Source organism: Amblyomma americanum, chromosome 3, assembly GCF_052857255.1.
Source record: "Amblyomma americanum isolate KBUSLIRL-KWMA chromosome 3, ASM5285725v1, whole genome shotgun sequence".
In the NCBI taxonomy this organism is placed as follows: Eukaryota; Metazoa; Arthropoda; class Arachnida; order Ixodida; family Ixodidae; genus Amblyomma; species Amblyomma americanum.
In genome coordinates this window covers 82,225,221-82,251,801 of record NC_135499.1, presented here as the reverse complement: position 1 = coordinate 82,251,801, position 26,581 = coordinate 82,225,221, and the positions used below count along the sequence as shown (strand labels likewise).

Sequence of the window (26,581 nt, the reverse complement as noted above, 5' to 3'; positions counted from 1 at the left end):
AACACTGTCTTTGCATATGTTGTTGCCCTTTTGCATTATAGACTGAGTGAAGTGAGCATTGTTAACGTTATTTCATTTAGCTGTTAGCTTGAACTGTCCAAAGGGCACAATGCTGTGCATTTATTCTGCTGAAGTGTTGGCCAGTGCTCGTCCCTGAATCGTCTGTGGTGGCCCACCACCTGCCTGGCAGGTGGGACAGCTGGCAGTCCTACTCATCACGGAGAACTCGGCGACGGTGTTGACGTCGCGTGAGCGGGCCTGTCAGCTGCCCTTTTTGGACTACCTGGCCGACCAGCTGTGCACGCTCTGCTACGACCGGGCGTGGTACGCAAAGTCCGGTGGCTGCTTCGCCATCAAGTGCCTGGTCGAGCGGATGCCCCTGCGCTGGGTGCTGGCCCATCAGTATGTCTTCCTCAAGGCGCTCTTCTTCATCATGATGGACCTCACGGGGGAGGTCTCCAATGGCGCTGTCGACATGGCCAAGTGCGTGCTCTACCCTTGTCTCCTTTCCCTGAGTACTTGTCTGCTGGCTTCTGTGACAGTTAGCGCTGGGGCTGGGTGGCTTCAGCACAGTGTGGTGAGGCTAAGCAACCTCTCCTACCTTGCCTAGCTTAGGTGCCTGCTAGACACTGATGGTTTGTTGCGTTATACTAGGCTGGCCAGGAAGCTGGAACACTTTTTGAGAATAGATCCCGGATATATCGAACTCGAAGGGGATTGCAAATTAGTTTGATATATTGATAATTCAATATATAAAGAATGGCAATAGATAAGCATAGCTGCGGCCTAGAAGCAAGCATATGCTGCACTCGCGTTTGTGATGCACTTCTTGCAGCGACGTGCTGCCTGCCGGCGTCCTGGCAGCGCGCCGCTTGCTAGGTGTCACAGGCCTGGCCTGCTTCACATTGAAGCCGCAGCGGACGGTGCTTTGGAACTAGCCGCTTTCGATCATACGAGGTCTAATCGCGTTACCAGTACATATTGAATGGAATAATGTCTTACTAAAATTAAGGTACAGTTGACTTCCGCAACGCCTTTGGCAGTGAAAAACGTCAGGCGAGGGTTGCCGCTAGGGTTCTGCTAGGCAGGTTTCACTGCATGACGAGCTGTGCATCGAAGGCTACCCTCAAGCACCCCATCTCCAATTTGCTCATCTCCAATTTGCAAGTGCTAGCGCTGTGAGTAGGTGCTCAAGGCCGCATTGCTGACCCATCTCCTCATGCGAAAAGTGATTGCCGGAGTGCCATTTGGAGAAGCGCCACTTGCAGGTGTGCGCTGTTCGATATGCCGAATGTTCCTGTGAATGAGAGTTTGATAAATGCGAACAATAATGCAGTGCCTTTGCGTGGTATTTTCTATGGGGTGTTCTGATCATTCGAAATACACAATAATTGGATGTATCTGGGATCGACTGTATTCAAGCCCTCGAATGTATGAAGCCTCTAGGTAAAGTGTGCCATTTTTTTTTTTGAGTTAGAATTTAAAATGCGGGTGAAATTACCAATTAAATATGGGGCTTCTCCTCACAGCCTCAAAGAAGTACAGAGAAGCTTGGTGATGACGTTTTGGGTGGTGAGAACCCAAATTTCCGCTGCCTTCGCCCACGCCCTGCCGCGTGTCGTCGGGTGACACCAGACAATGTTTTGAAGGCTTTGCCTTCGGTGGCATTGGTTTTCTTCATTCAGAGCAAGAGTTTCTTGGCTGGAAATGTAGACGACGTCATCATGTGACCCCCTCCTCTCTGCACAGTGCTGTGCACTGCAGACAAACCTGAATGCTGTCGTAGTTTTATTCACTGATTACGTCGCCATTTGAAATGCTGCCATAAAAGAATGGCAAGTTTTAGCCATATGTGCTAGGATGGAAATGGTTAAGAAAAGAGGCAGATGGTGAGAGGACAAATGCTCGCTTGCTGGCCTCTTTGACTGTTGGTTGGTTGTTGGCTGCAAAGCTTCTGTGCATCATTTCGTGTGAGTGGCGAGTGTGGTTGGGCCGAGTTTTATGATGTTCGGAAAAGAGAGTGTAAGGGCTTACTCTTTATCTTAACTTGTTTTAAAGACTTTCACCAGCAACTGCAGAAAATAAACAGCTAGAAGAGCAGCACGTAATGTAAACAACCGCAGAGTGTTTATCCAAATTCCATTGCCTTAAGTGCTAATGCTCCCACTACTTTAATGTACAACTTTTTGAGCACAGTCATTTAGCCGCTAACGAGCTGGACCCTTTGGAAAGGCTGAAAACAATTTTCCATAGTTTTCAGTCATTTATAAAATGCAGAAATAAAGCGAAACCATAGTGATGCTGTGAGCCCTCTTGCAAACCAAACTACTTGCTAGGTTTAATAATAAATTGCTTGTCAGTCTCATGTCATCATTGTGGTCATAAGTATGTAGGCTTCACTAGTGACCTATGCCACTAGCAAAGCCAATGGGCCAAGTCAAACCAAACGGATGGCTCTACAAGAACAAATGCTGTCCACAAGTTGCACATTGTGTCATGGATGACATTGCTTGTTATGCTGAGAGCGTGGGAAATTGAGACAGCCCCATGGAGGGTGGTGCTCTTACGAGGAAAAAGGCAGTGAAAAAAAAGAAAAGCCATAAAAAATCGTCTACAGAAACTGCACTCTGCTTCTCTTCAGGAAGTGGAAGGTATGCTAAATTTTATGTTCAGCTTCTGCTTAGTTTTGTTAGTGCTGAAGCGGACAAGTCGGAAGTCTGTCTCTGCGCTGCGAGGTCTGCACGGAGCCAAGGGTGTGATGAGAGCAAGTGCTGCAGAGGAGCTCCCGTGTGCGCGCCTTGTCTCGAGGTGCCCGGTCGAGCTTCTGTGACGGTCTGTCAGCTGATAAGATCTGACCTGAGGGCTCCGGGGCATGCCTTTGCATTCTTGTTGCTTCCCGACAGTTCAGTTTTACCTAAGGCCTCTAACTTTCTGTGGCAGAAAATTTTAAATTAAAAAAAATTATGTGAGAGACATCAAATAATGCTTCAGAATGCACCTCATATTATACTCAGAAGCAAAGTATGAATATCGTATAGATTTTTTTTAAGGACCTTTTGAAGCACCTGTAAAGCGACCTTTGCCATAAGGCTTGAAAGCAGGTAGGAGAAACAAACCTTAATACCTTGGGGCAAAGTGCGCGACATGCAGCTACAAAGGAGAAAGTGGCTATGGGGAACTTGCGCTGAAGTTTGCGGTGCCGATTGCAGCGCCATAACACACTGCCTAGTGAGAAGAGCAAGCAGTTTTGGGTAGTACTTTTAGTACTTTTCCGCACCACCTTCAGGCGCTTATTGGCGTGAGCCTCCGTGCTCTGTCGAAGGCGCACGTGCCGTGCGTCAGCTACCTGGGCTACGCCGAGAGAAGCTAGGCAACGAATGCTGTCAGCCAAACGAGGGTATCTAATGGCGCAGAATTGTTCTCGCGTTTGCAGCGGCCCAAGTGGCTGACAGAAGCAGTTTTGAGTCACCGAATGGAACAATTGCAGTGCCACCTTGGCAGCGCAGGTTCCCCATGGACAAGGAAAGAAGGTGGTGTGGATCCTTGAGATGGAGAAGGCATTGAAAGAGTTGCGTGAAGCGGGGAAGGTAAAGAAAAGCAAAATGAGCAGCGCCACGGCAGTGATGGTGGCTGCTGCTGTGTTGGAGGCTTGGCTTTGCTCGATTCTGGCACACAAAACTGAAGCAGTCCTCTTAAAGGGGCTGTGAAGGGGGCTCTAATAAAGTTGCAGCATGCCTGGGATATTGAAGCACGCCGCTTCACGAATAGTGTCCAGCAAGGATGTAGAAGCTGAGTTATCTGTAGTTAAAATTTGAATTTCAGCGTCTTCACGCCTTTCCCTCTCCTGTTGTTACTTTTTGCACGCTGGAAGGCAGGTGCTCCTCCGCCGACGCCCCTCTGGGAGCGGAGTCTCCCGACTCGCTTGAGATGGGCGGCTTATTGGCCGCGGCCATGGTAGCTGCCTGACATCTGAAAGTATCTAACCAGTGGCCACCTCTCACCTTGTCTACACAGATGTGGGGGATGGAGGAGGGCGCGAGGATGAAAAAGTCGCCGGGAAGGGCTCGCCAATTTTGACGCGTGATTGTGGGTCGTCTGCTGTGTGTAGAAGAGTATTATTTGGCTCTGGTTTTCATGGCAACGCAGTGCAGTGATTAAGTGAGCTAATGTGCTCTCCTCAGAAGGCGTTTCGGAGCCCCTTTAACATTGACGTATCCGCTGCTTTCGTATTTTAGCATGCAGTCTGCGTTTTTTTAATTTTATTTTTGACTGGGGCCTTTGCTATGGTTGGCCTGTACAGTTAGATATTTCCATTTAATATAACAATATGGCTGTTAAAATTCTGCTGGCTTCTCAAAATTCTCCTTGCATTCATCATCATCATCATCATCAGCCTGACTACACCCACTGCAGGGCAAAGGCCTCTCCGATATCTCTCCCATTAACCCTGTTGTTTGCCAGCTGCACCCACCATATGCCCGCAGAATTCTTAATCTCATCCGCCCATCTAACTTTCTGCCGCCTCTGCTACGCTTGCCTTCTCTTGGAATCCACTTTGTTACCCTTAAGGACCAGCGGTTATCTTGCCTTGGCATTACATGCCCTGCCCAAGCCCATTTCTTCCTCTTGATTTCGTCTATGATGTCATACACCCGCATTTGTTCCCTCGCTGACTCTGCCTGCTTCCGGTCTCTGAACGTTACACTGATCAGTTTTCTTTGCATGGCTCGCTGCGTTGTCCTTAACTTAAGCTGAACTCTTTTTGTTAGCCTCCACGTTTCTGCCCCGCAGGTGAGTGCCGGAAAGAAACAGCTGTTGTACACTTCTCTTGAGGGATATTGGTAACCTGCTATTCATGATCTGAGAGAACCCGCCCTATACTCTCCACCCCATTCTTATCCTTCTAGTTATTTCCCTCTCGTGATCCGAATCAGGTGTCACTACGTGCCCCAAGTAGACGTATTCCTTTACCACTTCCAGCGCCTCACTGCCAATTGAGAACTGCTGTTCCCTTGCTAGACTGTTGAACATTACTTTGGTTTTCTGCATGTCAATTTTTAGACCCAGCATTCTGCTCTGCCTGTCTAACTCATGGATCATGATTCGCAGTTCATCTCCAGAATGATTCATCAAGGCAATGTCATCAGTGAATCGCAGATTATTTAGGTATTGTCCATTAACTCTTATCCCCCACTGTTCCCAATTAAGGCCTCTGAATACCTCCTGTAAACACGTGGTGAATGGCATTGGCAAGATCGTGTCTCTCTGCCTGATGCCAAACAAAGTAGAACACCAATTTTCTCATCATATTTTCGTGCCTACTGATGTGCACAACAACAATTGCATCAAAAAAGAGAATGTGGCGGCTAACAGATAATTCCATGAAAAATCCTAAAATCCGTGATTTTTCTTGGAATTGTGGGGAACTAAATGCCTTGGGCATAGCAGTGAACAGCAAGAAGCTAATGCAAATTGACCGTAACACAAGGCTTACTACGCAAGGTCTGCTAAGGAAAAGCACCAACATGAGGGCATCTGTGGAGAAGGCACTTATTTGACCTTGGCACTAGAGGGGCAGGCCAAAGCTATGACAGGAGTGAAATGCGGACTGGTTGTTCAGGAGTCCATAGTGCTGTTTTAAGGCTGGAGAGTAGGCAGGGAGTACTGCTGCATGCTGCATCTACTACCAGGCTGGATTAGAACTCGTACATAATTTCTCAGTTGTGTAGTGTGACTTTAATGTTTTTGCTGGTTGTAAACTGAGCACACTGAGGATGAAAAGTTCTTTTTGGTAGAAACATTGATCACGCTCCAGCCAAATCCCACTGCAGCGAAATCCATGGGGGCTCGGGAAAAATTTTGCTGAAGCAGAAGCTTCGTTGTCATAAAATCCGACCAGAATATTGACATTTCATTTCAAATCAATTCAGTTCGATTCAGTTGGACTGGATAGTTCATGAATAACGTTAATTTCTGAAAATATGTCAGCTTTGGCCTTTTGCCATTTCAAAGTCTGCACTGTGCTATGATTTTTTTGTGAAGAGTTCACACTGAGACCGCACTGCCGGGAGGCATTTTGACGTCAACGAGGTGCGCGTGTGCATACTTCACTATGCCTCAACTGTGGGTCTTATCCAGTTCGAAATCGATGCTTTGGACCACGTGGAAGAAACGCAGTTATTAAAAATTTTCGAAGGCAGTTTGTGATGTGGTACAAACATGCAGACAACATGTCATTCTTTTGAGTCTCTGCAGAACCGCTGCCCCTTTGCCATTTACTCAACAGTGCCTCTACTAGGCATTTGCACCAGAAAGATAGAATCAGAACAAAACATTGTTGCTATGCTTGTCTGTTGTGAAAAAGCAAGACTTGATTGCACCCACGGCGGTAGTTCATTCCTTCAGCGATGCTTCGCTTGCTCGGTATCGCTAGGCCTAGCATTCTCTGCACTGAAGCCATAGTGAAAGCGCTTTGGTGGAACTTCTCAGCGCTTATCATTAAAGCTCTAACGTTGTTACTTATTTTTTATGATACATTAACTTCGCATTGAAGTCAACATACACCTGATTGACGTCAAGAGCCTATGTCAGCGAAGTGAGAAGAAAAGCGGGCCAGCCGAAAGCTGCTTCGCACAAATGGCCGCAGGTCGCTGGCAGTTGTGCACTGCACTGCATCATTGCGCGCTCATCTGTGTATAATTCCGATTCAGCAAAGAAAGTTAGTAGCTCTATTGGAATTGCAAACTGACTTCGGCGGCAATTTTTGTTGGAGACAGCCGAGGTATCGAACTCTTCATAGTATATTTGGAAGCGCTCCAAAAAAATGTTGGCTGCTTACTCACAAAAACTTTGTTGAGTTGAAGCGAAACCTTTCTCTTAAAATTGTTCGAGGGAAATATAGTCGAGTCCACTTATAACGAACCTGATGGTTGCGCGGATTGCGTTTGTTGTATCCGAGGTTTGTAGTAGGCGGAGTTCTATGTTACAGCCAAAAATTGCAAATTTGGTGAGTGTAAGTCCTTTATGCAGGTCTGCTTATTCAAACTAGACAGTATTATGGCGCTTTCCTAGTGCTCTGGCACAGTAATGTGCTCCTTGCCGGTACACTTGTTATCAGCAAGCTGGTTTAGGGACGCGATACTATAACTAATTACAGTGGAAACCTTCATGGTAGCAGGTGGTAGGCCAGCCTGCGCGTGATTGTTCTCATTAGATTCCTGGAAGTGCGAGAGTTCTTGTCCTTCGTGCATTATTATTTTCGTCACTGTATGGCTTTCCGGCATCGGTGCCATCATCTACAGCAACCAAGCCATCCTGGGCGTAGTCAGGTCGGGCCAGCTCCACAAATCCACATGCATCCGGTAATGTTGTGTTTGAGAGCGTCTTCCGTCGTTCCAGGGTCCATAAATGCTGCCTTAAGGAAACAATTCTTGATGCATTGCGCAGTCAGTTCCACCCACGGGACCTTGTCATTCCATGGAAGGGAGCAGAGAAATTCAAACTGGGACTATGCGGCACCTAGTCGGTCACTTGCTACCAGTGCACAGTGACGCGCTGCCGACAGGGCACTTTGAGTACATGAAGCGTGCCTATGTCAAGTGGCAGGTCTTGCTCGTCACGTTCGGTGGTAGAAGAGCATGGCCACCACAGTGAGGGAAGGCAGCATGTGGTGCACCGCACGGTTGTTGAGCATGAGAAGGACCTTAGTAAAGGTTTGCCGGTGGTGTTGGTCCGGTGATTTCCAGAAACTGGATGCACCGCTTGAAGGCTTCTCGATGATACGACTTGCAGGCGAAGCGATTTAGTGAGAAACGAACTTTTATACAGGCTATTTACAGATGGGTACAAACAAAAGTCAGTATACGGCCACAACTATCCGTGGCCGGCCTAGCCGACCGCCTGCACAGAGGCGAGGGACACCGCGTCCCAGCAGTCAAACTGGCGCGCCTTGCACCAGCTCTCAACGGTCACTCCCTCCGCACTCGGTCAGACCGAGCGCCTGGCAGCTAGGAGTAGCTAGAGACCAAAGTACACGGGCGCGGCTCCCTTCGCTGGTACCTCCCGAAGATGCCTGCGCCCCTTTCCAAACGTAAAAAAATACTGCTAACTGCGGCTCATTAGTTTTGACGAATAGGAAAGCTCAGAACTAATGTCAGCGTTTTCCCTTACTCCCGAGTTCCTCCCTAGGTGGTCGCGCAATCCTTCGCCAAGGGGACAGGGGTCCAAGGTCGAGGCCGGCAGATAGCCCCGCCGTCCGGAGCGGCGAAGGAAACCGCAAGGACGAATGGGGAGACTAACCAAAAAGGCATGAGTCCCCTTCTAACGGCGTGCACCAAAGCAAAACAAAACAAAACAAAACCGGACGTGCAGCGTAGGTCACTGCCCTCTCGCGGAATATTTGGAACACATGTACAAAAAGATGCGACAGTGCGCCGAACTCTACAACCTTCTTATTTTTTTCGCCATGTCATAGTCGGACTGAACAAGCCACTCGGCCAACAAGTCGCCTGTCGTCCCCACGCCCCCTCTAAATGTTATACCTAGTGAAACACTCGTCAAATAATAATTAAAAAAAATTGCGCATCATTCACACCTTCGTGTCGTGCATGTAGAGATGAGAACGTAGCTACCAAAGCACTTCACTAATAGTCGCGGCTGTTCATGCTTGTGTAGAAAGCTGTTAATGCAATGCTTACGACACTACCCGCCAGCTCTAGGCGTAGCCTTTCAAGGCATGCATTTTTGACGGCCGCATCTGGTAAAAAGTTTTGTCGGCATTTCATAAGTGTCATGTTTCGTAACTGTTATTCATTTTTAATGGCTTTTGCTTTGTTAGTTCACCTCGTTATTTCTGCGAGAAGGGTGGCTGGGGGTGACATGGAGGCTAGGAGATGGTTGCCACTCTCTACTCCTGCATGAAGCGGTAATTTTCGACTGTAGTGCCTGGTGGGGCAGAGTTTGCAGCGCATCCTCGTTCGCTTTGACTGAGTTGTGCAGCCACAGGTGTTTGTTGTATCTGATATGCAGTGCCATTGCCTTAATACATATTTTGACTGTAGCACCGCCCACGTTCGTAGTAAGCGAGTGTTCGCTATAAATGTAACCGTTATAAGCGGGCTCGACTGTAACTGCAGTGCCTTATATGATTTGCTGATAGGGAATTGAAAATTCTTTGTTGTGTCAAAATTTTATTGTGGTGGGATTGGACCGTACTTACGTTTTTGGGGCATAAGTCTCTCAATTTAGCTATGCCTAGTAATCCCCTTTACTAGATCCTTTTCCCCTTTAGCGGCGATTTTAGAAGCTCTGCTAATTTACCTGACTGTTCCGAGTTTGCGATTTTTTTTGGAATCCAAATGTTAGTCATGGTCGTTTTGGTGACGACCTTGGCCAGCAATGTGGCTGAGGCTGCTCCTTACATGGACTCAACTTGCCCTCCCATCAGGACCAATCTGGAGAAGATGCTGGCGCTGTGCGGCGCCCCTCTGCCTGCTGATGCCCCAGATGACCTGCGTGCGGCCCAGCGCAAGTCCCTGCACGAGGTCTCTCTGGAGCTGGTGCGCCAGGTGACGTCGCCCAACGCCTGCGTGCGCCAGCAGGCTATGCGCTCACTCGAGGCGCTGGCCGCGGCCTCGGGCCAGTCGGTGGCCGCCCTGATGGAGCCCCATCGCGAGGTCCTCGCCGACATGGTGCCCCCCAAGAAGCACCTGCTGCGCCATCAGCCGCTCAACGCCCAGATCGGCCTCATGGAGGGCAACACCTTCTGCACTAGCCTGCAGCCGCGCCTGTTTGCGCTGGACGTGACCGTCACCGAACACAAGACCTTCTTCACCGAGCTCGTGAACCTGTGCGAATTGGAGGATGCGGCCCTGCTTAAGCTGCCCTGCTACAAGGGCTGCAGCCCCGCGGCGCTCGTCTCCCTGCGGCGTGCAGCCTTGCGCGCCCTGGCTACCTGTCACTACCTTCCCTGCCGTGAGCGAGTGTTTCATGTGCTGTATCGGGCACTCAACGCCCGTGATCCCGAGCTACAAGAAGCGGCCTTCCGTTGTATGTCGGACTTTGTGGCCGCCTGCAACATTGACATGGACATGGTGAGGGGCCCCTCGCTGTCTCCTCTCTTTCACTTGTTCTTGATTACCTTGGTGGCCACGCACTCCAGTCACTTTTGGCCAAAGAACCCAGTGGTTTATTATTTGCCTTTGTGCACCTGAGACTTACAAACTGGGACGTGCCTTGGAATGTGCCACCAACGTGTAGGTGTTTCCAGGGGAGCACGAGATCACTTGGTACTATCATGAGCAAAAGTGAGAGACCCCTGCCAGCGCATGCCGATCCATGCCCAGTTGCATGCTAGTGCTGCCTGACGAAGCACTTCTGGTGTCGAGACTGGCACTGTGTTAGTGCTGTGTTAGGTGGCGCCCGCGTGCAGTTTGGCCTGGTTTGGTATTCGCTTGCAGGGGTCTCTTGATTTTGCTCACGATAGTACAAAAACCTTGTTTAATCGGCCCCCATTAATTCGGACATTCGAACTGCATCTGGAATCCCGCCAAACGGCCGTGCAAGTCTATGGCGTCGGAAGCTCATTTATTCGGACGCCGCAGGGGTCACATTGGTTAATTCGGACGAGGGCCCCCGGATGAGGGCCCCCAAGGGGTACTGTGTCGAGATATGACGTGCTCGACAGGCGATCATCCAGATATTCGTACACAGGCCTAAATTGCATATTGCATTTTCTCCCTTGCCCCTCTAATCTGCGCTAAAGCTAGTGTGTTGACGGTCGGCAGTTTTCCGTCTGTAGGCCGAGAGAGATTCCGGCCGCATGTCTTCGCTTTTGGTACTTCGTCGCCAGTTGCTGCCAGCCTGCGGCGACGGCGGCTATCAGTTGCGCATATCAGTGAGCGAGCCAAGCCGCACACCGTTAGGAATGACGACTGCCTTGTTGCTAATCTTTTTTTTTTTGAAGGTGTTTTGTCACTCCTATGCGAATACATGCTTCTCTCGCTTTCATCCGTGTGGTATTTCCGTTCTTCCAGCTCACCGAAATTCCGCGCTCGTCACGTGCTGACCGCGTTTTGTTTGGTGAAATCTCCTCACATGCAACCACACGCAAAGAAGCTCCAGCGCTAACGTTTTGGACACTGAAAGAATCTGCAGAGACCCTTGCAATTGTGGAGCAGTCCTGTTTCTGCCGCTCCTGATAACGTGCATAAATTGAAACACTTAATGAAACTGCGGGCAATCGCTGTTGTCGAGTATTTTTCATTTTTAAAGGAGATAACAACCCTGGTTCTCACTAAATTTCTTATTCACACAAATGGTTTTCGGTAGTTATGGGAGGCCATTCGATAATTTGACATTCGGATAATTTGGACGTTTTTCCCACTCCCTTGAAGTCCGAATGAACGAGGTTTTATTGTACAATGTCTTGTGTTTGGCACCAACAAGGCTGGCTTGGACTACCCTTGGTGCTGTACCCTCCGATTTCCCCCCCCCCCCCCCCCCCCCCCCCCCCCCCCCCCCCCCCCCCCCCCCCCCCCCCCCCCCCCCCCCCCCTTTTTAATCGGCCAGTCTTGACTGGCTTGACTGGCACGATGTGCATGCGATGCGCAGGTTCATAAGGCCATCCGGTCTCTGCTGATGCTGCTGGGGGACTTCCGGCAGCTGTCGCTGAGTGTGATTCAGCGGCTGAGCTACCTCACCCAGCTGTTCCCACACACGTTCAACGAGAAGCTGTGTGACCAGTTGCTCCAGCATCTGGGCTGCTGGCTGGAGGTGGCTGCCCGCACCCCACACCGGGGACCTGGAGCCACTGAGGTGCGCCAGTGCGCTGCCATCATCGCCATCTTCCCCCAGATTCCCGCAGCGGGGCCAGCCTTTGTCAAGCCCCTCGTCACTCTGGTGCTGCGCCACGAGCAGCAGCTCATGGTGGAGGCTGGCAGCCCTTTCCAGGTACTGGCTCCCCTTGGCATGCCTCTTCCGTGTTTGCACAAAGAGGGACTCAAAGAATTCTTGGAATTTATACCTCGTTTGTTCATTTTTTAAAATCTTAATTTGCAAATTGTTACTAAGTGCTTGGAAAAATGCCCTTGCTGATGGTTTGGTCATTCTCCTTGGCCCCTGTGCAATTCCAGGCACCTCTGCGCCGGTTCCTTGAGCGGCACCCTGTCACAGCCTTGGAGCTGCTGCTTGCAGAGCCACAGGTAGGTTGGCACCACATTCCTCCCCTGCTTCTCTCTGTAGTGTTGTCTTGTGGTAATGGCACACAGAATGGCTAAGGCACAAGTGACCTGAAAAACAGGCCACCTATATTAACCAGTTTTTTAAAACAAAGAAATTAGCAGTGGAGCTCACATGTGATGGAGATTTTTGTATAGTGCAGTCCACTATAACGATATCGAAAAATCCAGAAAAAAATTATCGTTATAAGCTATCATCGCTATATATCTGGACTGCCATAAAAATGCCAAACATACCTTTGCAGCTCCTGACTCAAGTTTTATACTTGCGCGGAAGAACAGTAATTGCAGAACGTATGATTTGAGAAACAACGCGTTTATTTGTCACGTTTAACAAGCACCTGAAGCGTTAGGTGCGTTAAAGTAATTTGAGATGGGCACTTGCTTGCGTGGCTGTTGCAGTTTCACTACTGCAGTGTTGATTGCATCCAGCTGCTGTGCGTGGGTCTTGGGTGGCAGCATCTAAAAAAAATGTTGTTTCATCGCAGTTATAGATGTCTCTTTCCGTGTAGCGCTCCAACACTGTGGGCAGCTTCGTTCGCAGCCACTCTTTCTTCGCCTCCGCATCCAACGAGGTCGCTTCCCTCACTATGTTTTTGTAGACGATGCCGTGCCGGTCTTTAAATCGCTGAATCCAGCCTCCACCGGGTTCAGAGTTCTCTTTCCCCAGAAGACAAGCGAACTGCTTCATCTTTGCGGCCAGTATTGGCCCACTGATGGGCACATTCTGTGCATGGGTAGAAAAGAACCACTGGTTCAATGCCTCTTCAATGTCACATACAAAGGGTCCCTAACCTTTTTTTCGGTGGTCGGCATGACCGCTGGCCGAACATGCCGTTCTGTTTTTTTTTTCCATAGCCTCAATGCATAAGTTGATACTCTTAAGTCAGCTTATCGTTATAACAATACATCGTTATATGTGGTATCGTTATAAGTGGACTGCACTGTACATTGATTACCCGTTGCTTGCAGCAAGTGCTGTGTACCGTATTTACTTTACGCGATTGTAAGTCGACCTTTTTTTTTTTTAAATTTGAAAATTAGAAGTTAGGGGGGTCGACTTACAATTGAAGCTAAAGCATGGCACCATAAATGCGAGCCAAACGAGATATCGGGGATGCTATGGAATGGTTGCTGTTTTGCTGCGTGGCCCTGTCACATCGCTCTTAGTGCTGGCCTTAGGCAGCTGCTATGTTAACGCACAGAACCGGCACCTCCTACCTGTGCTCGGTGGCTGATGGCGGCTGTTGATGGGCAGCAAACCAGCACCCCCCCCCCACACACACACACACACAGGTGACTGTAGATTGCGGCTGCTGATATGCGGCGGCGGCTCAATTACAGTACCGTGTTCAACTCTTAAAGGAGAAGGTTAAGCGTCCTTCAAGTTTTTGTTTTTCAGTTGTGCACTTGGTGCTCATGGGAGTGACGATAGGTAATGGAAGGTGCTGTTCCAATCGTGGCAGCGGTTGCGGGGAGTGTTGGTAGCTGAAGGAAGAGCCGACGCTGCTCACGCGTAGTTTCTCTTTGGCTCTGAAGCATTTCACGACTACCGGCCACGTTTTACAAGTTTTTAATGTAGTGCTTCGTTAATCGTCATTTGTGCTCCGGGTCCGGTAAGCATCCGGCGCTCGTTCACGGCTACATTCAAGATGGCTGTTATTCTTTATGTCGACGAAATGAACAACTACGCGCCGGGCCGCAAGTTCGATGTTCGCAATGGGTGATACAGGCGTGGCAGCTGCAGAGAGGCAAAATTTTCAGCTGTTCGGTGCGATATCGTGGTGCCTATGTTTAGCACACACGAAATGACTGGGGCAGACCAGCCAGAGTGGCACTCTAGACTCATTGGCGGTTGACTGCCGCTTGTTTGGAGGCTTCCGGAGTATTGAGCCCGCACTGCTGACGCTGAGTATGCTTATGAGCGGGAATCTTGTGGTGGCTGTTGGCGCAGATCCATCACTCGCTGCTGCAGCACAGTCGTGAACGTCCAAAAGCACAAAAACGAAACTATGCCACGCAAACGCTGCGCAGGAAGCGCTTTATGAGGCGCTGTTGCGCTGATTGGTTGAGAGGCATGCTTCTGTCGTTCTTTTTGTCTTGTCGCTTCCAGGCTAAAAACACTGTTTCTAGGTTCCAATAGATGATGATTGTTCAAAAATATAAATTGCTGGGCTAGTTTGTTTCACCACGCCAGTATTTTAGGCCAGGTGAAATCAAGACTTGAGCTGCTGGAAGTGTTTTTAATCACAAAAAACAAGCAGACATGCATAAGTCACCCTTCAGTGCATAAGTGACCCTTCAGTTTTTATCACTGAAAAGGAGTCTGTCTTTATTTCCATAAATTCTTTCAATCACCTTGTTTGGAGTGTGCACTTGTGCAGGAAAAGCATTTAAATGTTGGTTTCTTCATCAGAATAAATCAGTTGCAAGTCCAGCAGTGTTGTGCGTGTGCCTCCTATTTCTTTTCCTGCATCCATTTTCGCTGGTTCCACCTTCTGTGGATGATGATTCAATTCAGATTCAATTTATTGTCATTTGAAGGTACTACCCCGATGGAAAGAAACGCGAACAGCCCGGCGCCAACACACCCCGCTGTTGGAATTTATTTTCATCGCGGTTTTACTGGGTGGTACGAAAAAGACGTTAATCGTCCTAAAATGTATCATGGACGAGTCTAGGGTCTTTTTGCTATCACCGAAGTAAAAGTGCGGTGAAAATAAATTGAAACAGCGGGGTGTGTTGGCGCCGGGCTGTTCGCGTTTCTTTCCACTGAGGTAGTACATCTTCTAATATACAAATTTAAGCGGATCCAAACTGTGTAGGATAAAAGTGGGTGCCATGAAAACAATGGAGTAGTGCGCATGTGGGCCAAAACTTCGGCTGCTCTGCTTGCCTGCTTTTTTGTTTGCTGTTGCCTCCCTCCCACCAACAGCTGCTTGGGCAGGCAGGGAGCCATTGCAGGGTGTTTGGGACATCCTGTGCATGCAAACAATCGCGAGAGCCACAAGGCTTTGCCAATTCCAGGGAAGCATGCTGCCCTTACTCTGTTTAAGAAAAAAAAAAAATTACAGCCGATTTGCATATAAAATGCAAAGTAGGTGCGCTAGCACTGCTTACACCTGCTATATATACTTTTCTATGCATTTTTACTAGGGGTGTGCGAATACTGAAATTTTCGAATTCGAGTCGAATACGAATATGAAGAAAAAATGGCTTCGAATATCGAATATCTGGTCAGCACAAAAAATAAATTCAGAAAAGATGAACAAGCAAACACTGCTGCTCATATATTTTTCAAAATAGTGTATGGCCTTTGCAACTGAAATAAACAAAACTAGACTGCCTCAGTACCATGTAAAAAAACATGATGTGCACAGAAATGTATACTACTTGATTGGACAGCATAACAGTATCCAAACTATAATGAGGTCATGCAAAACAAAAGCATAAAATGACAAGACTGGCAGCAAAAAATAACATGATGACTAGTAAAACCTCATTCATTTCGAGTTCAAGGGACCAGAAGAAATGCCCGGTTCATCCGAAGGCCTCGGTTTATAAAATTAGCCATGCACCCCCCCCCCCCCCCCCCTCTTTTGGAAAAAAAATTATCCTGCCGAAAATGCGAAGATGCAGTAAGGCCTTATGAGGGGGGCTTCATCACGCTAACACCTGTAAGCCCGTGACGAGACGCCCGTTTTGGAGTGCTGGAAGAACAACACAAATGCAAGCCAGGGGCCGGGGAACACACTCTAGCGTCGGAATGGCGAGACCGTTTCTAAAAAGGAAAAGGAAATAACCTGCGACGCGCCAGTCGGCGTCCGAAAGCCGCGCGGAGCTGGGATTGGAGTACCGCGAACGCGCGGGCCGACAGTTGCAGTTGCCGCGGGGCAGCGGCGAAGCTTAGAAACCGAAACTACACGGCCAGGTTTTTTTTTTTTTTTTACCTATAGCAACAAGGGCCTTCCGATTGTTGTCACGCCTCTCGTTATGCCCACTAAAGAGGTGTGCAGATTACAATGCACCATGCAATAGGCGAGATTTTTACAGAATCGCTTGCCCGATTGTGACAACTCGACGCGCCCCTTCAGGAGGCTCCTGCAAGTAGGCTTTCCCGCATGGCGTAGTTTACAAAACGGGATGGCAGAGTTCACGCTCGGAGAGTTATGAAGGCGACAGGGCGCATTCTTCGGATGTGGGCATTAAATATGTAACGTATTACGGAAGGATAAAAAAAAGCGCCATTTCACGTTGCGATTGTTCGATGCGGGCCGTCGGCCGTCTTGTTTTTGTTGACAGCGCGTGTGATATGTGGGAAAGCCCACTTGCGGAAAATCTCACGAGGTGAAGCGTTGCGGCGTCGGGATGCGGTCGGTCCGCGTGATAAACGATGGAGAAGGAAAGGGATAGGACTTCCGTACTGTTTTCCTAGAATTTTTAACTCGATAATCGGCTAATTTGCCTAGATATTGTGGTTTTGCCATAGTGGAATTTATGAGAGTCTGCGCAGTATACAGTGGAATTTATGAAAGTCTGCGCAGTATACGAACGCTGGCGAGTATTCGAGAATTTTGGAATATTCCGAAATTCTCGAATATCAATTTCCCGAATACGAATATTCGCACACCCCTAATTTTTACTTTTTGTTATGCTTTGGTATTAAAGGTTCTCATGCACAAGGTGCAGCTAGCGGCACGGAGCTGAGGTCTAGGGAGCACCATGCGTACACGTCTGCTGTCCGTGAAGGCTGAGGGGTGAATGATGCGAGGGGCGAGAGGCTGAAGTTGAGGGCGCACGGGCGACAGTTTGGAGTAACATGTGCTTGTAGAACTGTACAGCACTGCCCGGTGACGGCTGCAACAATCGCAACTGGGATACACGCCGCTCTCTCATTGGCTGCAGGTGTGCAGCTGCACTGCCTGCTCATTGCGCTGCGTGATGCGCGCGTCGCCACCTTCTTTTTTGCGCTTCAAGTTCGTGGCGAGAGAGAGAGATAGCGGCCTCGGACGGACATCAACGAAATCCGTGATTACGGCTAGAAGTGCTACACACTATAGAAGACTGCAGACAACGATGTACATTTTTTTTCAAGCATACTTCCCGGCTACTACGTCTTCTGGCTAGTACGTTGTTTTTTTGTGGTTCCATGAAAATTTTAACAGCGGAGTTGTACTGTATCGTGATTTTGCTCGTTTCTTTGTGATATGGTTCACGGCATGGTGTCCAGGCCATGCGAACTGCTGGTTGATTGTCTATCGAGTTTTCACTGGCCAGATATTGAGATGTCCAAATTTTGTCACAACAGAACCTTTCTAAATAACAACCCGCAGACAAGCAGTAACTATATGACCAATTAACTATATGGCCAAGGAACTATATGACCATGTAACTATATGAGGTTATTGTGGGAGACAAAAATAAATATTAGACATTGCATGGCCGACCGAATTTTTGGACTCTGATAATTTAGGCTTGTGCGATATTTTGAACCTTATTGAGGAACCTTTACGCACCTCATTGGAACATGTATATATTCATGATCAATATTTTGAACCCTGTAGGTCTATTTTCCGACGTAACATTGATACAAGCACACATCTCTGCCATAAGCAGCCGTCATCACTGCCGTGAAAGGTGCCATCTTCAGTTGAAACTGATTCACTCGGAATGGATTGGCTTGGATAGGCATGGCAATTTCAATACGTCATTTTTGCCACTGTGATTAATGGCACGCTCCTCTTGAGGCAGTGCACAAGGAAGATGGGAGATCCTGGGCATACAATCGTGTTAACAGGGCTCAGGCTCTTGATGAGCCTTGGTGATGAGAGGCCTGGCAGAAGTGTTGGGGAACGCGAGTTCCTTCTACCAATATTCGTGGCAGTTGTTGAGTAAATGGATTGGCCTCACCTCGCGTGTCAGGCGAGGGCCGTGTTTGCGGCAGGCCTGCGCAGAACTGGTTTGTGGCATGGTTCGCTGTATTTGTGACATGAGTTGTGGTGCAGAAAAATGCAGTGCATGCACTAAGTCATTATATCACTTGTGAGTGCAATGTGGGGAAAGGTGAAACTCGCTGTTTTCAAGCCAGCTTTTTTTCGAAGTTCGCAGGTTTTTTGGACTGTTGGAATATTTGTACCTTTTTCTGTGTTCTGCCAAGTCCGGAAAATAGGTCAGCTAGGGTATTTCAAAATATATGAGTTTGAATTAGCGAGGATTTACTGGATTTTTATTGATGCTAGTTTTTTCTAAAAGGTATTTTGTTCATGGCACTGTGTGTGCGCAGACATTTTGACTACCTTGTGGTCTTCTAATGTTGCTTCTGTGAGTAGGCTCTGTGCAGACCTGTATATGCCTCTGTTTGCTCATATACTCTTACCTGGTGTTATCTGGCTCTCGGCTCACCTGATAGGAAATGCCCAGTTGTAGGCATCATTGCACTGTGGTCCCATGCAAAGGTGTGATGCTGAATGCCCTTACTTTGCAGGTGCAGGATGAGCAGCTGAACCGTTTTCTTGAACACCTGCTGCGGGACGGGGCCACGTTCCGGGCGGCGCTGCAGCGCACTGCGGGTTGTGTGGACCGCCTGGCGCAGCTGCTGGACGAGGGACCCGAGCTGCAGCGGCTGGCTGTGCGGCTGGTGGCAGCGGTGGCGAGACGTGAGCCCCAGTTTCTGGCTGAGCGCCCTGCACTGGTGCAGCGCCTACGCTCCGTCTGGGTGTCGGATGCCTTCCAGGCGGGTGCTGGCGGCCTGGCCCAGTGGCGCGAGCCCAAGCTGCTGTGCCGCTGCTTGCTGGCCGTTGTGCAGCAGCGCCCCCACGAGATCGAGCTCCTGTTCCAGGTGCGGGGGAAGTGGGCAGCCAGGGGTCGAGTTCAGCAGGCAGGTTTTATAAGCAGTGTAGCATGTAAGGCATGCATAGTGGAAAGGTAGGCTAAGCTAAAAATGGGCAATGTGCAGGCATAGTTTAGTGTTAATTTTTTCACTGCTAGAAGAGTTGTAGAGATGAAGGCTCTCAAGGGGTGCAAATGGATGGAGCTGATTTCATACTTGGCCGGATGATGCTAAATGGTACACTACAGTGTGGGCAAGGAAAGTTGCATGAGTAGTTCAGCATCGTTACGGAGCTTTAAAAATAACGTCGCATTACATGTGGCTTGAGGTAAAAATACTCATGTGCAAGATTTACCAGCTTATATATTCTCAGTAGTTTAGTGCAAGAGTGTACCCTATACAGTAAAAGCTCATTAATCTGAAATGCATGAGGACACCAATGCAGTTCAAATTGATCAAAGTTTGAACTAACAAAAGTGAAGAGAAAATACAGTAGGCTGTGATTGGGAAGCAATTGTATAGTGAAATTATCCGTTTTTATTGTTCTAAAAAAATTACACGCTGACTTTTTGCTAGAGAGTGTGATATTTGAATATTTGATCACTTGCCAAACCTTCAGCTGAAAATTTGACAGGGTTTGCCAGCAGTTTACGCATATTTAGATGAACAGGAAATTCATAATTTTTTAATGTTTAGACTGTCCAGATAATATAGTTGAAGTATAGCTTAAAGAAATCCAGTAGTAAAAAACACTACTATCTTCAAACTATTCCAAGTTTTGAATATTTGCACAGCCCTAGCACGTATAGTTTGACTGCTTACATTCTGCTTCTCATTTCTGCGCCAGCCATGGCAGCGGCAGCTGTCAGCTGTGTGGCAGCCAAGCCTACCAGGTTTAGCTCAGTGTTTACCTCGTTTCCATCCATCCACACAGTTTTTTCATTCTTCCACTGCACTGAAACTTGGTGCTCATCACGTGCTGTTCGCTGTTTGTGCAATGAAGCCTCCTCAGATGCGATGGAACCGTTTGTGAGCGGTAGTTGCTGCCACTGCATCGCACCGAAAAGGATGCCGGGGAGGGCTATACCATTTTGGAGCCATTTCAGCTTGAGTGCTCCTGACAGTATCCTCGCAATAAACCATTGATGGAAAAGTGAGAAATAGTCATTGTCGCGCTATGCTCATCTCAAACCCAGGTGACTATTGCCCAGTCTTTCACCAAGTAAATTTACTGCAATGCAAGTGGTTCTGTCAGTTGTTTTGTGGGTCATTAGGGAGTTTTAATTAATGACCTGTAACTGTGTCTCCAATACAGGGCATTTTGGATGCTCTGAAACATGCAAAACGATGGTAAGAGCCGCAGAGCCTTGCTAATTCCAGTGAAGCATGTTGCACTTGCAAGAAATTGAAAAAGCAGCAGGCATTGATACGCAGTTATCTTGCGCGCTCTGTTCGGCTACTACATTTCCCAGCTGGTGCGTTTTCTTTCCATGGTCCCATTAAAAGTATAACTGCGGCAGCCTAGTGTATCTGCCCTTTTTTGGTTTTGTGAACGAATAGAATATTCCAGATTGAAAATTAAACTATATTCTGGATATTTATTGAACATTTTTTTTGAAGAAATGTTACAAGTGAGGTGGGCTTGTGTAGTATCTTCACGAATTGATGAACAGGTGCACTATTTCTTGAATTCATGCATCTTTTTTTGCATTGTTAGGTCACATCTCCTTCTCACGTGGTATTTGCATGTGGTTACAGCTTGCATCTGGTCACACAGTAATCAGCCTCAACAGACACACACATCCAACACATCCCACTTCTCATCCAACTTGCCGCACACTTCCCACACTGCCCAGAGCTGCCCGCGCACCGTGCCCCCTTTCTGCGGTCCCCCCGAAACTGCTGTCCCAGAGTCCAGTGACCTGTACTGGGCCCTTACCGCATGATTGTAAAGCAAGTTCATTACATTGTCATAAGTGGTTGCATAACTTATCTTTTTGCTTTTGGATGCTTGTGCCATTGTATCACTGTGCTTTATGCTTGCATTCAGTGATTCTCAGGGCATCCCCAGTGCTTTCATGGTCGAGGTGTGGGGAATAACTGTTTGCCTTCTCTGCCGTTGCGTTTGTTCCCTGTCAGCTGCTGCGTGCATTCACGGGGCGCTTCCTGCCGGACTTTGGCTTCCTGCGGGAGTTCCTGGACTCGTGGGCAGCCAAGGGCCAGACGGTTGAGTGGAAGCGAGCGGCTTTCTTCCGCTTTGTGGAGGCCTTCGGGGACCCTGCCTTCCCACAGCCACTGCTGGCCAAAGTGCTACAGCAGCTCCTCATCCCAGCCTTTGCAGCTTCCTTTGAGCGTGGCGAAGGCGAGGCTCTCATCGGAGGACCCCCGCAGCCTGAGCGGGACTCGCCTGACAACGTCATCTCTGTCTTCATCAACCGTGTCATTGACCCCGAGAACCCGTTCGGCACTTCAGACGCCGTGCGCATCCTGCTGCTGCAGTTCTCCTGCCTTCTCGTGGAGCAGGCCTCACCCCACATCCACGATGCTGCCAACAAGTGCGTCTCGTCTTTCTCCTCTGCTCTCCTCTGCCGGGCACATACCTATGTGTTTGGCTCGGCTGTGTGCAGGATGGAGGGGAGCCGTATGCAGTCCAGACTGAATCGCTCTGCGACCAGGCAAAAGTTTGCAGTGAGCTCACAGAAGCTGTCAGGACAAGACTAAGCCTTCTAGCCAATCCTGTTAGCTAATTAATTCAGTTTGTCACAAACTGGACCAAGGGAGAAAAAGATGAAGCTCAAAAAGTTGTTGGACGCAGATGAAAGACAAGTGCGTAGATCGCTACTTCTAGCTACAGTAGATTCATGATAATTCAAACTCAGATAATTCATACTTTCATACCCTCTACACTTCAACGGCGCTTAAATGCCAACGTGTTCGGCGGCTTTGGCGCACCCCCCGACTAACACTGGCGGCGACATGGTGTCTATTTCGTTCTGAGAGCGCCAGTATTCGCTGGCTAGCCTTCGCCGGCCTTACCACACCGGTTCCTCCTCTTGTTGGGGTTGTGCTGCTTTGCGAATCTACTACATATGGCGCGTCGAGCGTTCTGCGCATCATCTGCTCATGCGCTTCTCCTGGCACAGCCGTTGCGCTGCATCGGAGCGGTTGGACTGTAGGAGGGCGAAATTTACGCCTGGCGCAGCGTTGCCAACGTGACATGACTGACCACCACAGGCGCTTGCCCGCTCGCTGAGGACGTCGGAGTATAAACGTGCCTTTAGTCACCTGTGTAGTGCTGTGTAGCCTGCCTCTTGCTATTCGAGAGGGCATTACAGTCGAGCCCACATATAACGGCCCCACTTAAGACGAACTTTAGCTTATAATGAACAAGACCTGCACGACTGTCAAAATATACATTGTTTCAATGGCACAAAATCACACATATAACGAACGTCATTAAGCACTGCTGATCGGTTACAGCGAACGGACGGCGTAAACCCGGCGCCGCGATGCGAGATAACCTTCCTCCGACCCCGTTTGTGTGCCCGGCGCGCGGCATGTTTTCCCGAGCCTCATCGCAGGCGAACTGCCAGCCCCGTTTCGTGCCGCTCTCGAGCGAGCTACCCTTTCCCCGCCAACGCGCCTTCCAACATCACCCTCCCGCCCCTCCTCGCAACTCCGCTTCCCTCCCCACTCTCTTGCAAATCGTCCTTGTGTGACTCTGCTGTCTTTGCTATTGCAGGCGACAGGGCATCAAGCTGCGGCGGCTCATGACCTTTGCCTGGCCCTGCCTGTTGGGCAAGAACTGTGTGGACCCGGCCACCAAGTACCACGGCCACCTTCTGCTGGCTCACATCATTGCCAAATTTGCCATCCACAAGCGCATCGTGCTGCAGGTGAGCAGACGGAAGATGTGAATGTTGGGCCTGGGAGCAGCCATTGGTCTCTTGTACTCATTTTCCATGCGACAGCGGTGTCGCATGGAAAAGCCAGTCAGCATCGGGCAGTGAAACCAACCGAACTGACCGAAGCCTAACGGCGGCCTTCGCCTCGCGTGCTTCGCTACCGAAGGGGGGAACTAAGTGCGCCTTAATTTTACTGAAATGTTTTTCTATTTGTAGTGCACTGGTAATAAGGTTAGCCTCCTTCTAATAGCTGCAGCATCGATGCGAAGCAAGCTAGGACTATTGACGCCTAGCAGGCAGCGCGCAACGTGTTGCAGGAAGCGTGTTGTTTTGTTTTTGGGAGCATGATTCATGCTTTCGTGACACGCTGGCAGCTCTCCTTTGGGACTGATTTTTTTAAAGATGCAAAGTCTGAAAGTTCTGTTTTTCGAAATGCAGTAAAACCTCGTTGATATGTTTTAAAAAAAAAAGTATTCGTAAAAAACTAATATCTTGGAAAACGTATGATCCAAACCACCCGATTCTGAAAAATTTAACTGTTGATTGAGGTACAAAGATGTTTATTGACAATTCCACTTCATAAAAATGTTGATTGCCTGTCACAAGATCTGAACAGATCCTTTTCTAGTGCTCACAGAATTCAGTCCGCATTTGCACTTTCTTAAGCGTGGTAGGAATTTCCTAATGCCTCCTGTCTGCCAACGGCAATGACGAAAGTTACCAAAATCTCTTCCTCGCCAATTGCGGATGCTTTGCCCCTTTGCACTCAGTATCGCTGGGAAGCCACTGTGGCGGCTGACTGTCGCAGCAGTTCTGCTTTTTTTTGGTGTGTTTCCCAGACCCCGTCCACTCGTATGCACGCACATCACTTTAGATTATAGATGCTTCGCCCCCTTGCCATTATGCACCGTGAAGAAACCTCTGTGTTTCTCCTCATTATGTTGCGTCCCCGCAAAAACAGCTCTTTCAAATGCTAGCGCGTTTTTATTTTTGTTGTTGTTGTTGAGTGTTCGCCTGAGTGCAACTAGGCACTGCAGAAAAGCCACCATGGCATGTGTTTTCCGCTGCATTTCAGCTCTTCATGTCGCATGCCCTCGTGTGGGACCCATGTGTATGATTGCATATGTGCGACTGATCAATAAAAGTATTATACGTCTACAATTTGTTGAAATTTTAAACATGGCCAGGAAATCATGTTATCCGGTATTATATTAACTGGAAGAAATATAGTGTAACTGTGGAATATATTTTCGATATCTGCGATTTTCAGTGTACAAACCAGGAAATTTTATGAGCCAGGAATGTATCAACGAGGTTTTACAGTAAATGGAGCGTTTCTGGCTCTGGTCTTTCAGTGTGGGAGCTGCCGTGTAAAATTTTCTGCTGGCTTAATGAATTTCTGTGAGGTTTTACGGCACATTTCTGGGCTGTTTGCCATTTTCCTTTCAATTTTGGGACATTTTGGAAGAAAGTGAAAGGCAGGTAGGGAGGGTTTGAATCCGAAGGCACGATGGCCGCCCAGAACTGTTGTGTGTCGTCACTCTAAGTAACGGGTACGTTGCATTGCATGGCCTGCAATGCCACTGTGCTGCTGAAGATAAGCATCATTGAAATTGGCGAGGTTATGCATGCACTCTGCAAGGCAGGCATCTATTTTAGAGTCCTGCTCATTTTGAGAATGAAGAAATGTGTGGCCCAGTTGCACAAGTTAGGACATGGGTCAAAGAGGGCAGTGCTCGTGGGCAGCCCATGTTGTTGCATGCATTGTCTTTAACAGTATGGAAGAACCTTGTCCGCTGTGGGCTGTCATGACTACTTGTGAACCTTGTGAACTAATCAGCTCTTGTCTCTTTCTGTTGTTAGTACCTCGTGTGAAACGGGGGTGCGGAAAAAAAAAAAGACGAGAGGCTACTGGGTCATAACTTGACAAAGTAGCAATGATTGCATCTGGCTGGGCACTCTTTCTGTTTTTCTCCTCTGTTTTTGTCCAATTTTGTCCAAAACTTCACTTAATGAGGTTCCACAACTTTTAAAAGTGCGTTCAGACAATCTCCTGCAAAAAATTTCTGAAGTGAGCCAAGTTTTGTATTTCAGAGTCACTCCAAGTCAGCAAATTCTACCCCTGGACACATGCACTTCATGTTGCACGTGCATGCCCCCTCCCACCATGACCTCTTGAATTTTGACATTGGCAGGTATGCAAGTGGAAGAACACATATATAAAACTATGCTCAACACCTTTTTGAGCCATGAAGACATTTGACGATGAGGGAAGATGCATAGGTAAATTCAAAATTTGTGAATCTTGCGAAAATTCCAACACATTGAGCTGCAAAAGTCTAGCGTAAGTCAAATCTAATAGCAACTAAGGGGGTAATACAGAAATTAACATAAGAGCTTGCATATACGTTTTTTATTCCACAGGCAGATTAGTATGATGCACACTTGTATGCCACAAGTGCGCATTAGTTTTTATCATAATGCTTGTCAAGACATTTCTTTCAACACTACACCAAGGCATTGGTGCTGGCATTGAAGATATCTGCGTCAAGTCCTCGAAGCCACATCATGTTGGCCTGCTGAACTTCTCTATCGCTTGTGAATTGCCTACCACCCAGGTGCTTCTTCAGTGGGTCGAAGAGACGGAAATTCCTGGTTGTCAAGTCGACGCTGTAGGAAGAATCTGATGGATGTGCACGTCGACCTTGCCTTGCAAGAAATTCTGGACAGCTCTGTTCGTTTGGAGGCCGTGGCCCACGATAGCAGTGGTGTGCATTGGAAGCGCGCTCACATGAGGATTGTGGAGCCACACCCAGTACGGAATATATTAGGAGCATTGCTGCTTATCTCTGACGGAGGAGATTGGTCAGCTTGCTCTTTCTATTTTCCCCTGAGGGTCACAACGCTGTTGTAGCGGTGTGTGCTGTAACGCGAAGCACTTGCTTGGCACTGAGGGTGACTGCGGTTGGACGCCTTTGCGTGTATTCCACTTGGTGCAGGTAATCTCCGACCTCCCGGCGCTATTGGCCGGGTCTTGGTCGCTCTCCAACTCCTGGTCATGGAGCATCGACGAAGAAATCGTCAAGACCGACATTCCTGTACGGGCAGTGGCGCTAGACGTGGCTCGCTCCACCACATTGAAGCACGGTGGACGTTAACGTAGAATATTCGGTGTGCTCGGTGCGGTGCGCTCGGTGAATTTGGCAGAGTGCCAAGACGTTGTGTGCTGTAAGCTAAGACACAGTCTTTTTTTTAACCTCGCCTAAAAAACGCGCACCTGACCTTCAGGGCCGGTGTTCAGCATGTTCGCATAATCTCGACGTGATTGATTGGCTGGTGTCGCCGGCAACCGCAAAATTATCCAGACCGCATCGAAGTGAACGATGCTAAACACCAGCGGCCCGAACGCATCTGACTGCGTGCGTTTGTTGATGACAGAAGGACAGACGGATGCATGATACGAAATATCGAGCCTTCCAAAAATATCTTCTGAAACTTTTTTTCCCGCATAATGAACCCTCCCCCCAAACTGATGTCAACTTTTCTGGAAAAAAAATAGGTTCATTACGCGAGTATATGCGGTAATTGTGTTAGCACCTCGTCTATCACGT

The 26,581-nt window shown here is 48.5% G+C and overlaps 1 protein-coding gene across 9 annotated transcripts in view; it reads left to right on the top strand.

The window, feature by feature from the left end:
- Nipped-A (Transcription-associated protein Nipped-A) overlaps positions 1-26,581 on the top strand; it is a 270,630-nt gene that overhangs the window by 85,703 nt on the left and 158,346 nt on the right. For all 9 annotated transcript variants that reach the window (XM_077657537.1, XM_077657536.1, XM_077657532.1 and 6 more), the window contains exons 27-33: positions 191-483; positions 9,446-10,091; positions 11,611-11,949; positions 12,132-12,200; positions 18,721-19,074; positions 21,205-21,620; positions 22,808-22,961. In XM_077657537.1, the coding sequence (XP_077513663.1) occupies positions 191-483; positions 9,446-10,091; positions 11,611-11,949; positions 12,132-12,200; positions 18,721-19,074; positions 21,205-21,620; positions 22,808-22,961 (2,271 nt within the window). The remainder of the gene's footprint in view (positions 1-190; positions 484-9,445; positions 10,092-11,610; positions 11,950-12,131; positions 12,201-18,720; positions 19,075-21,204; positions 21,621-22,807; positions 22,962-26,581) is intronic.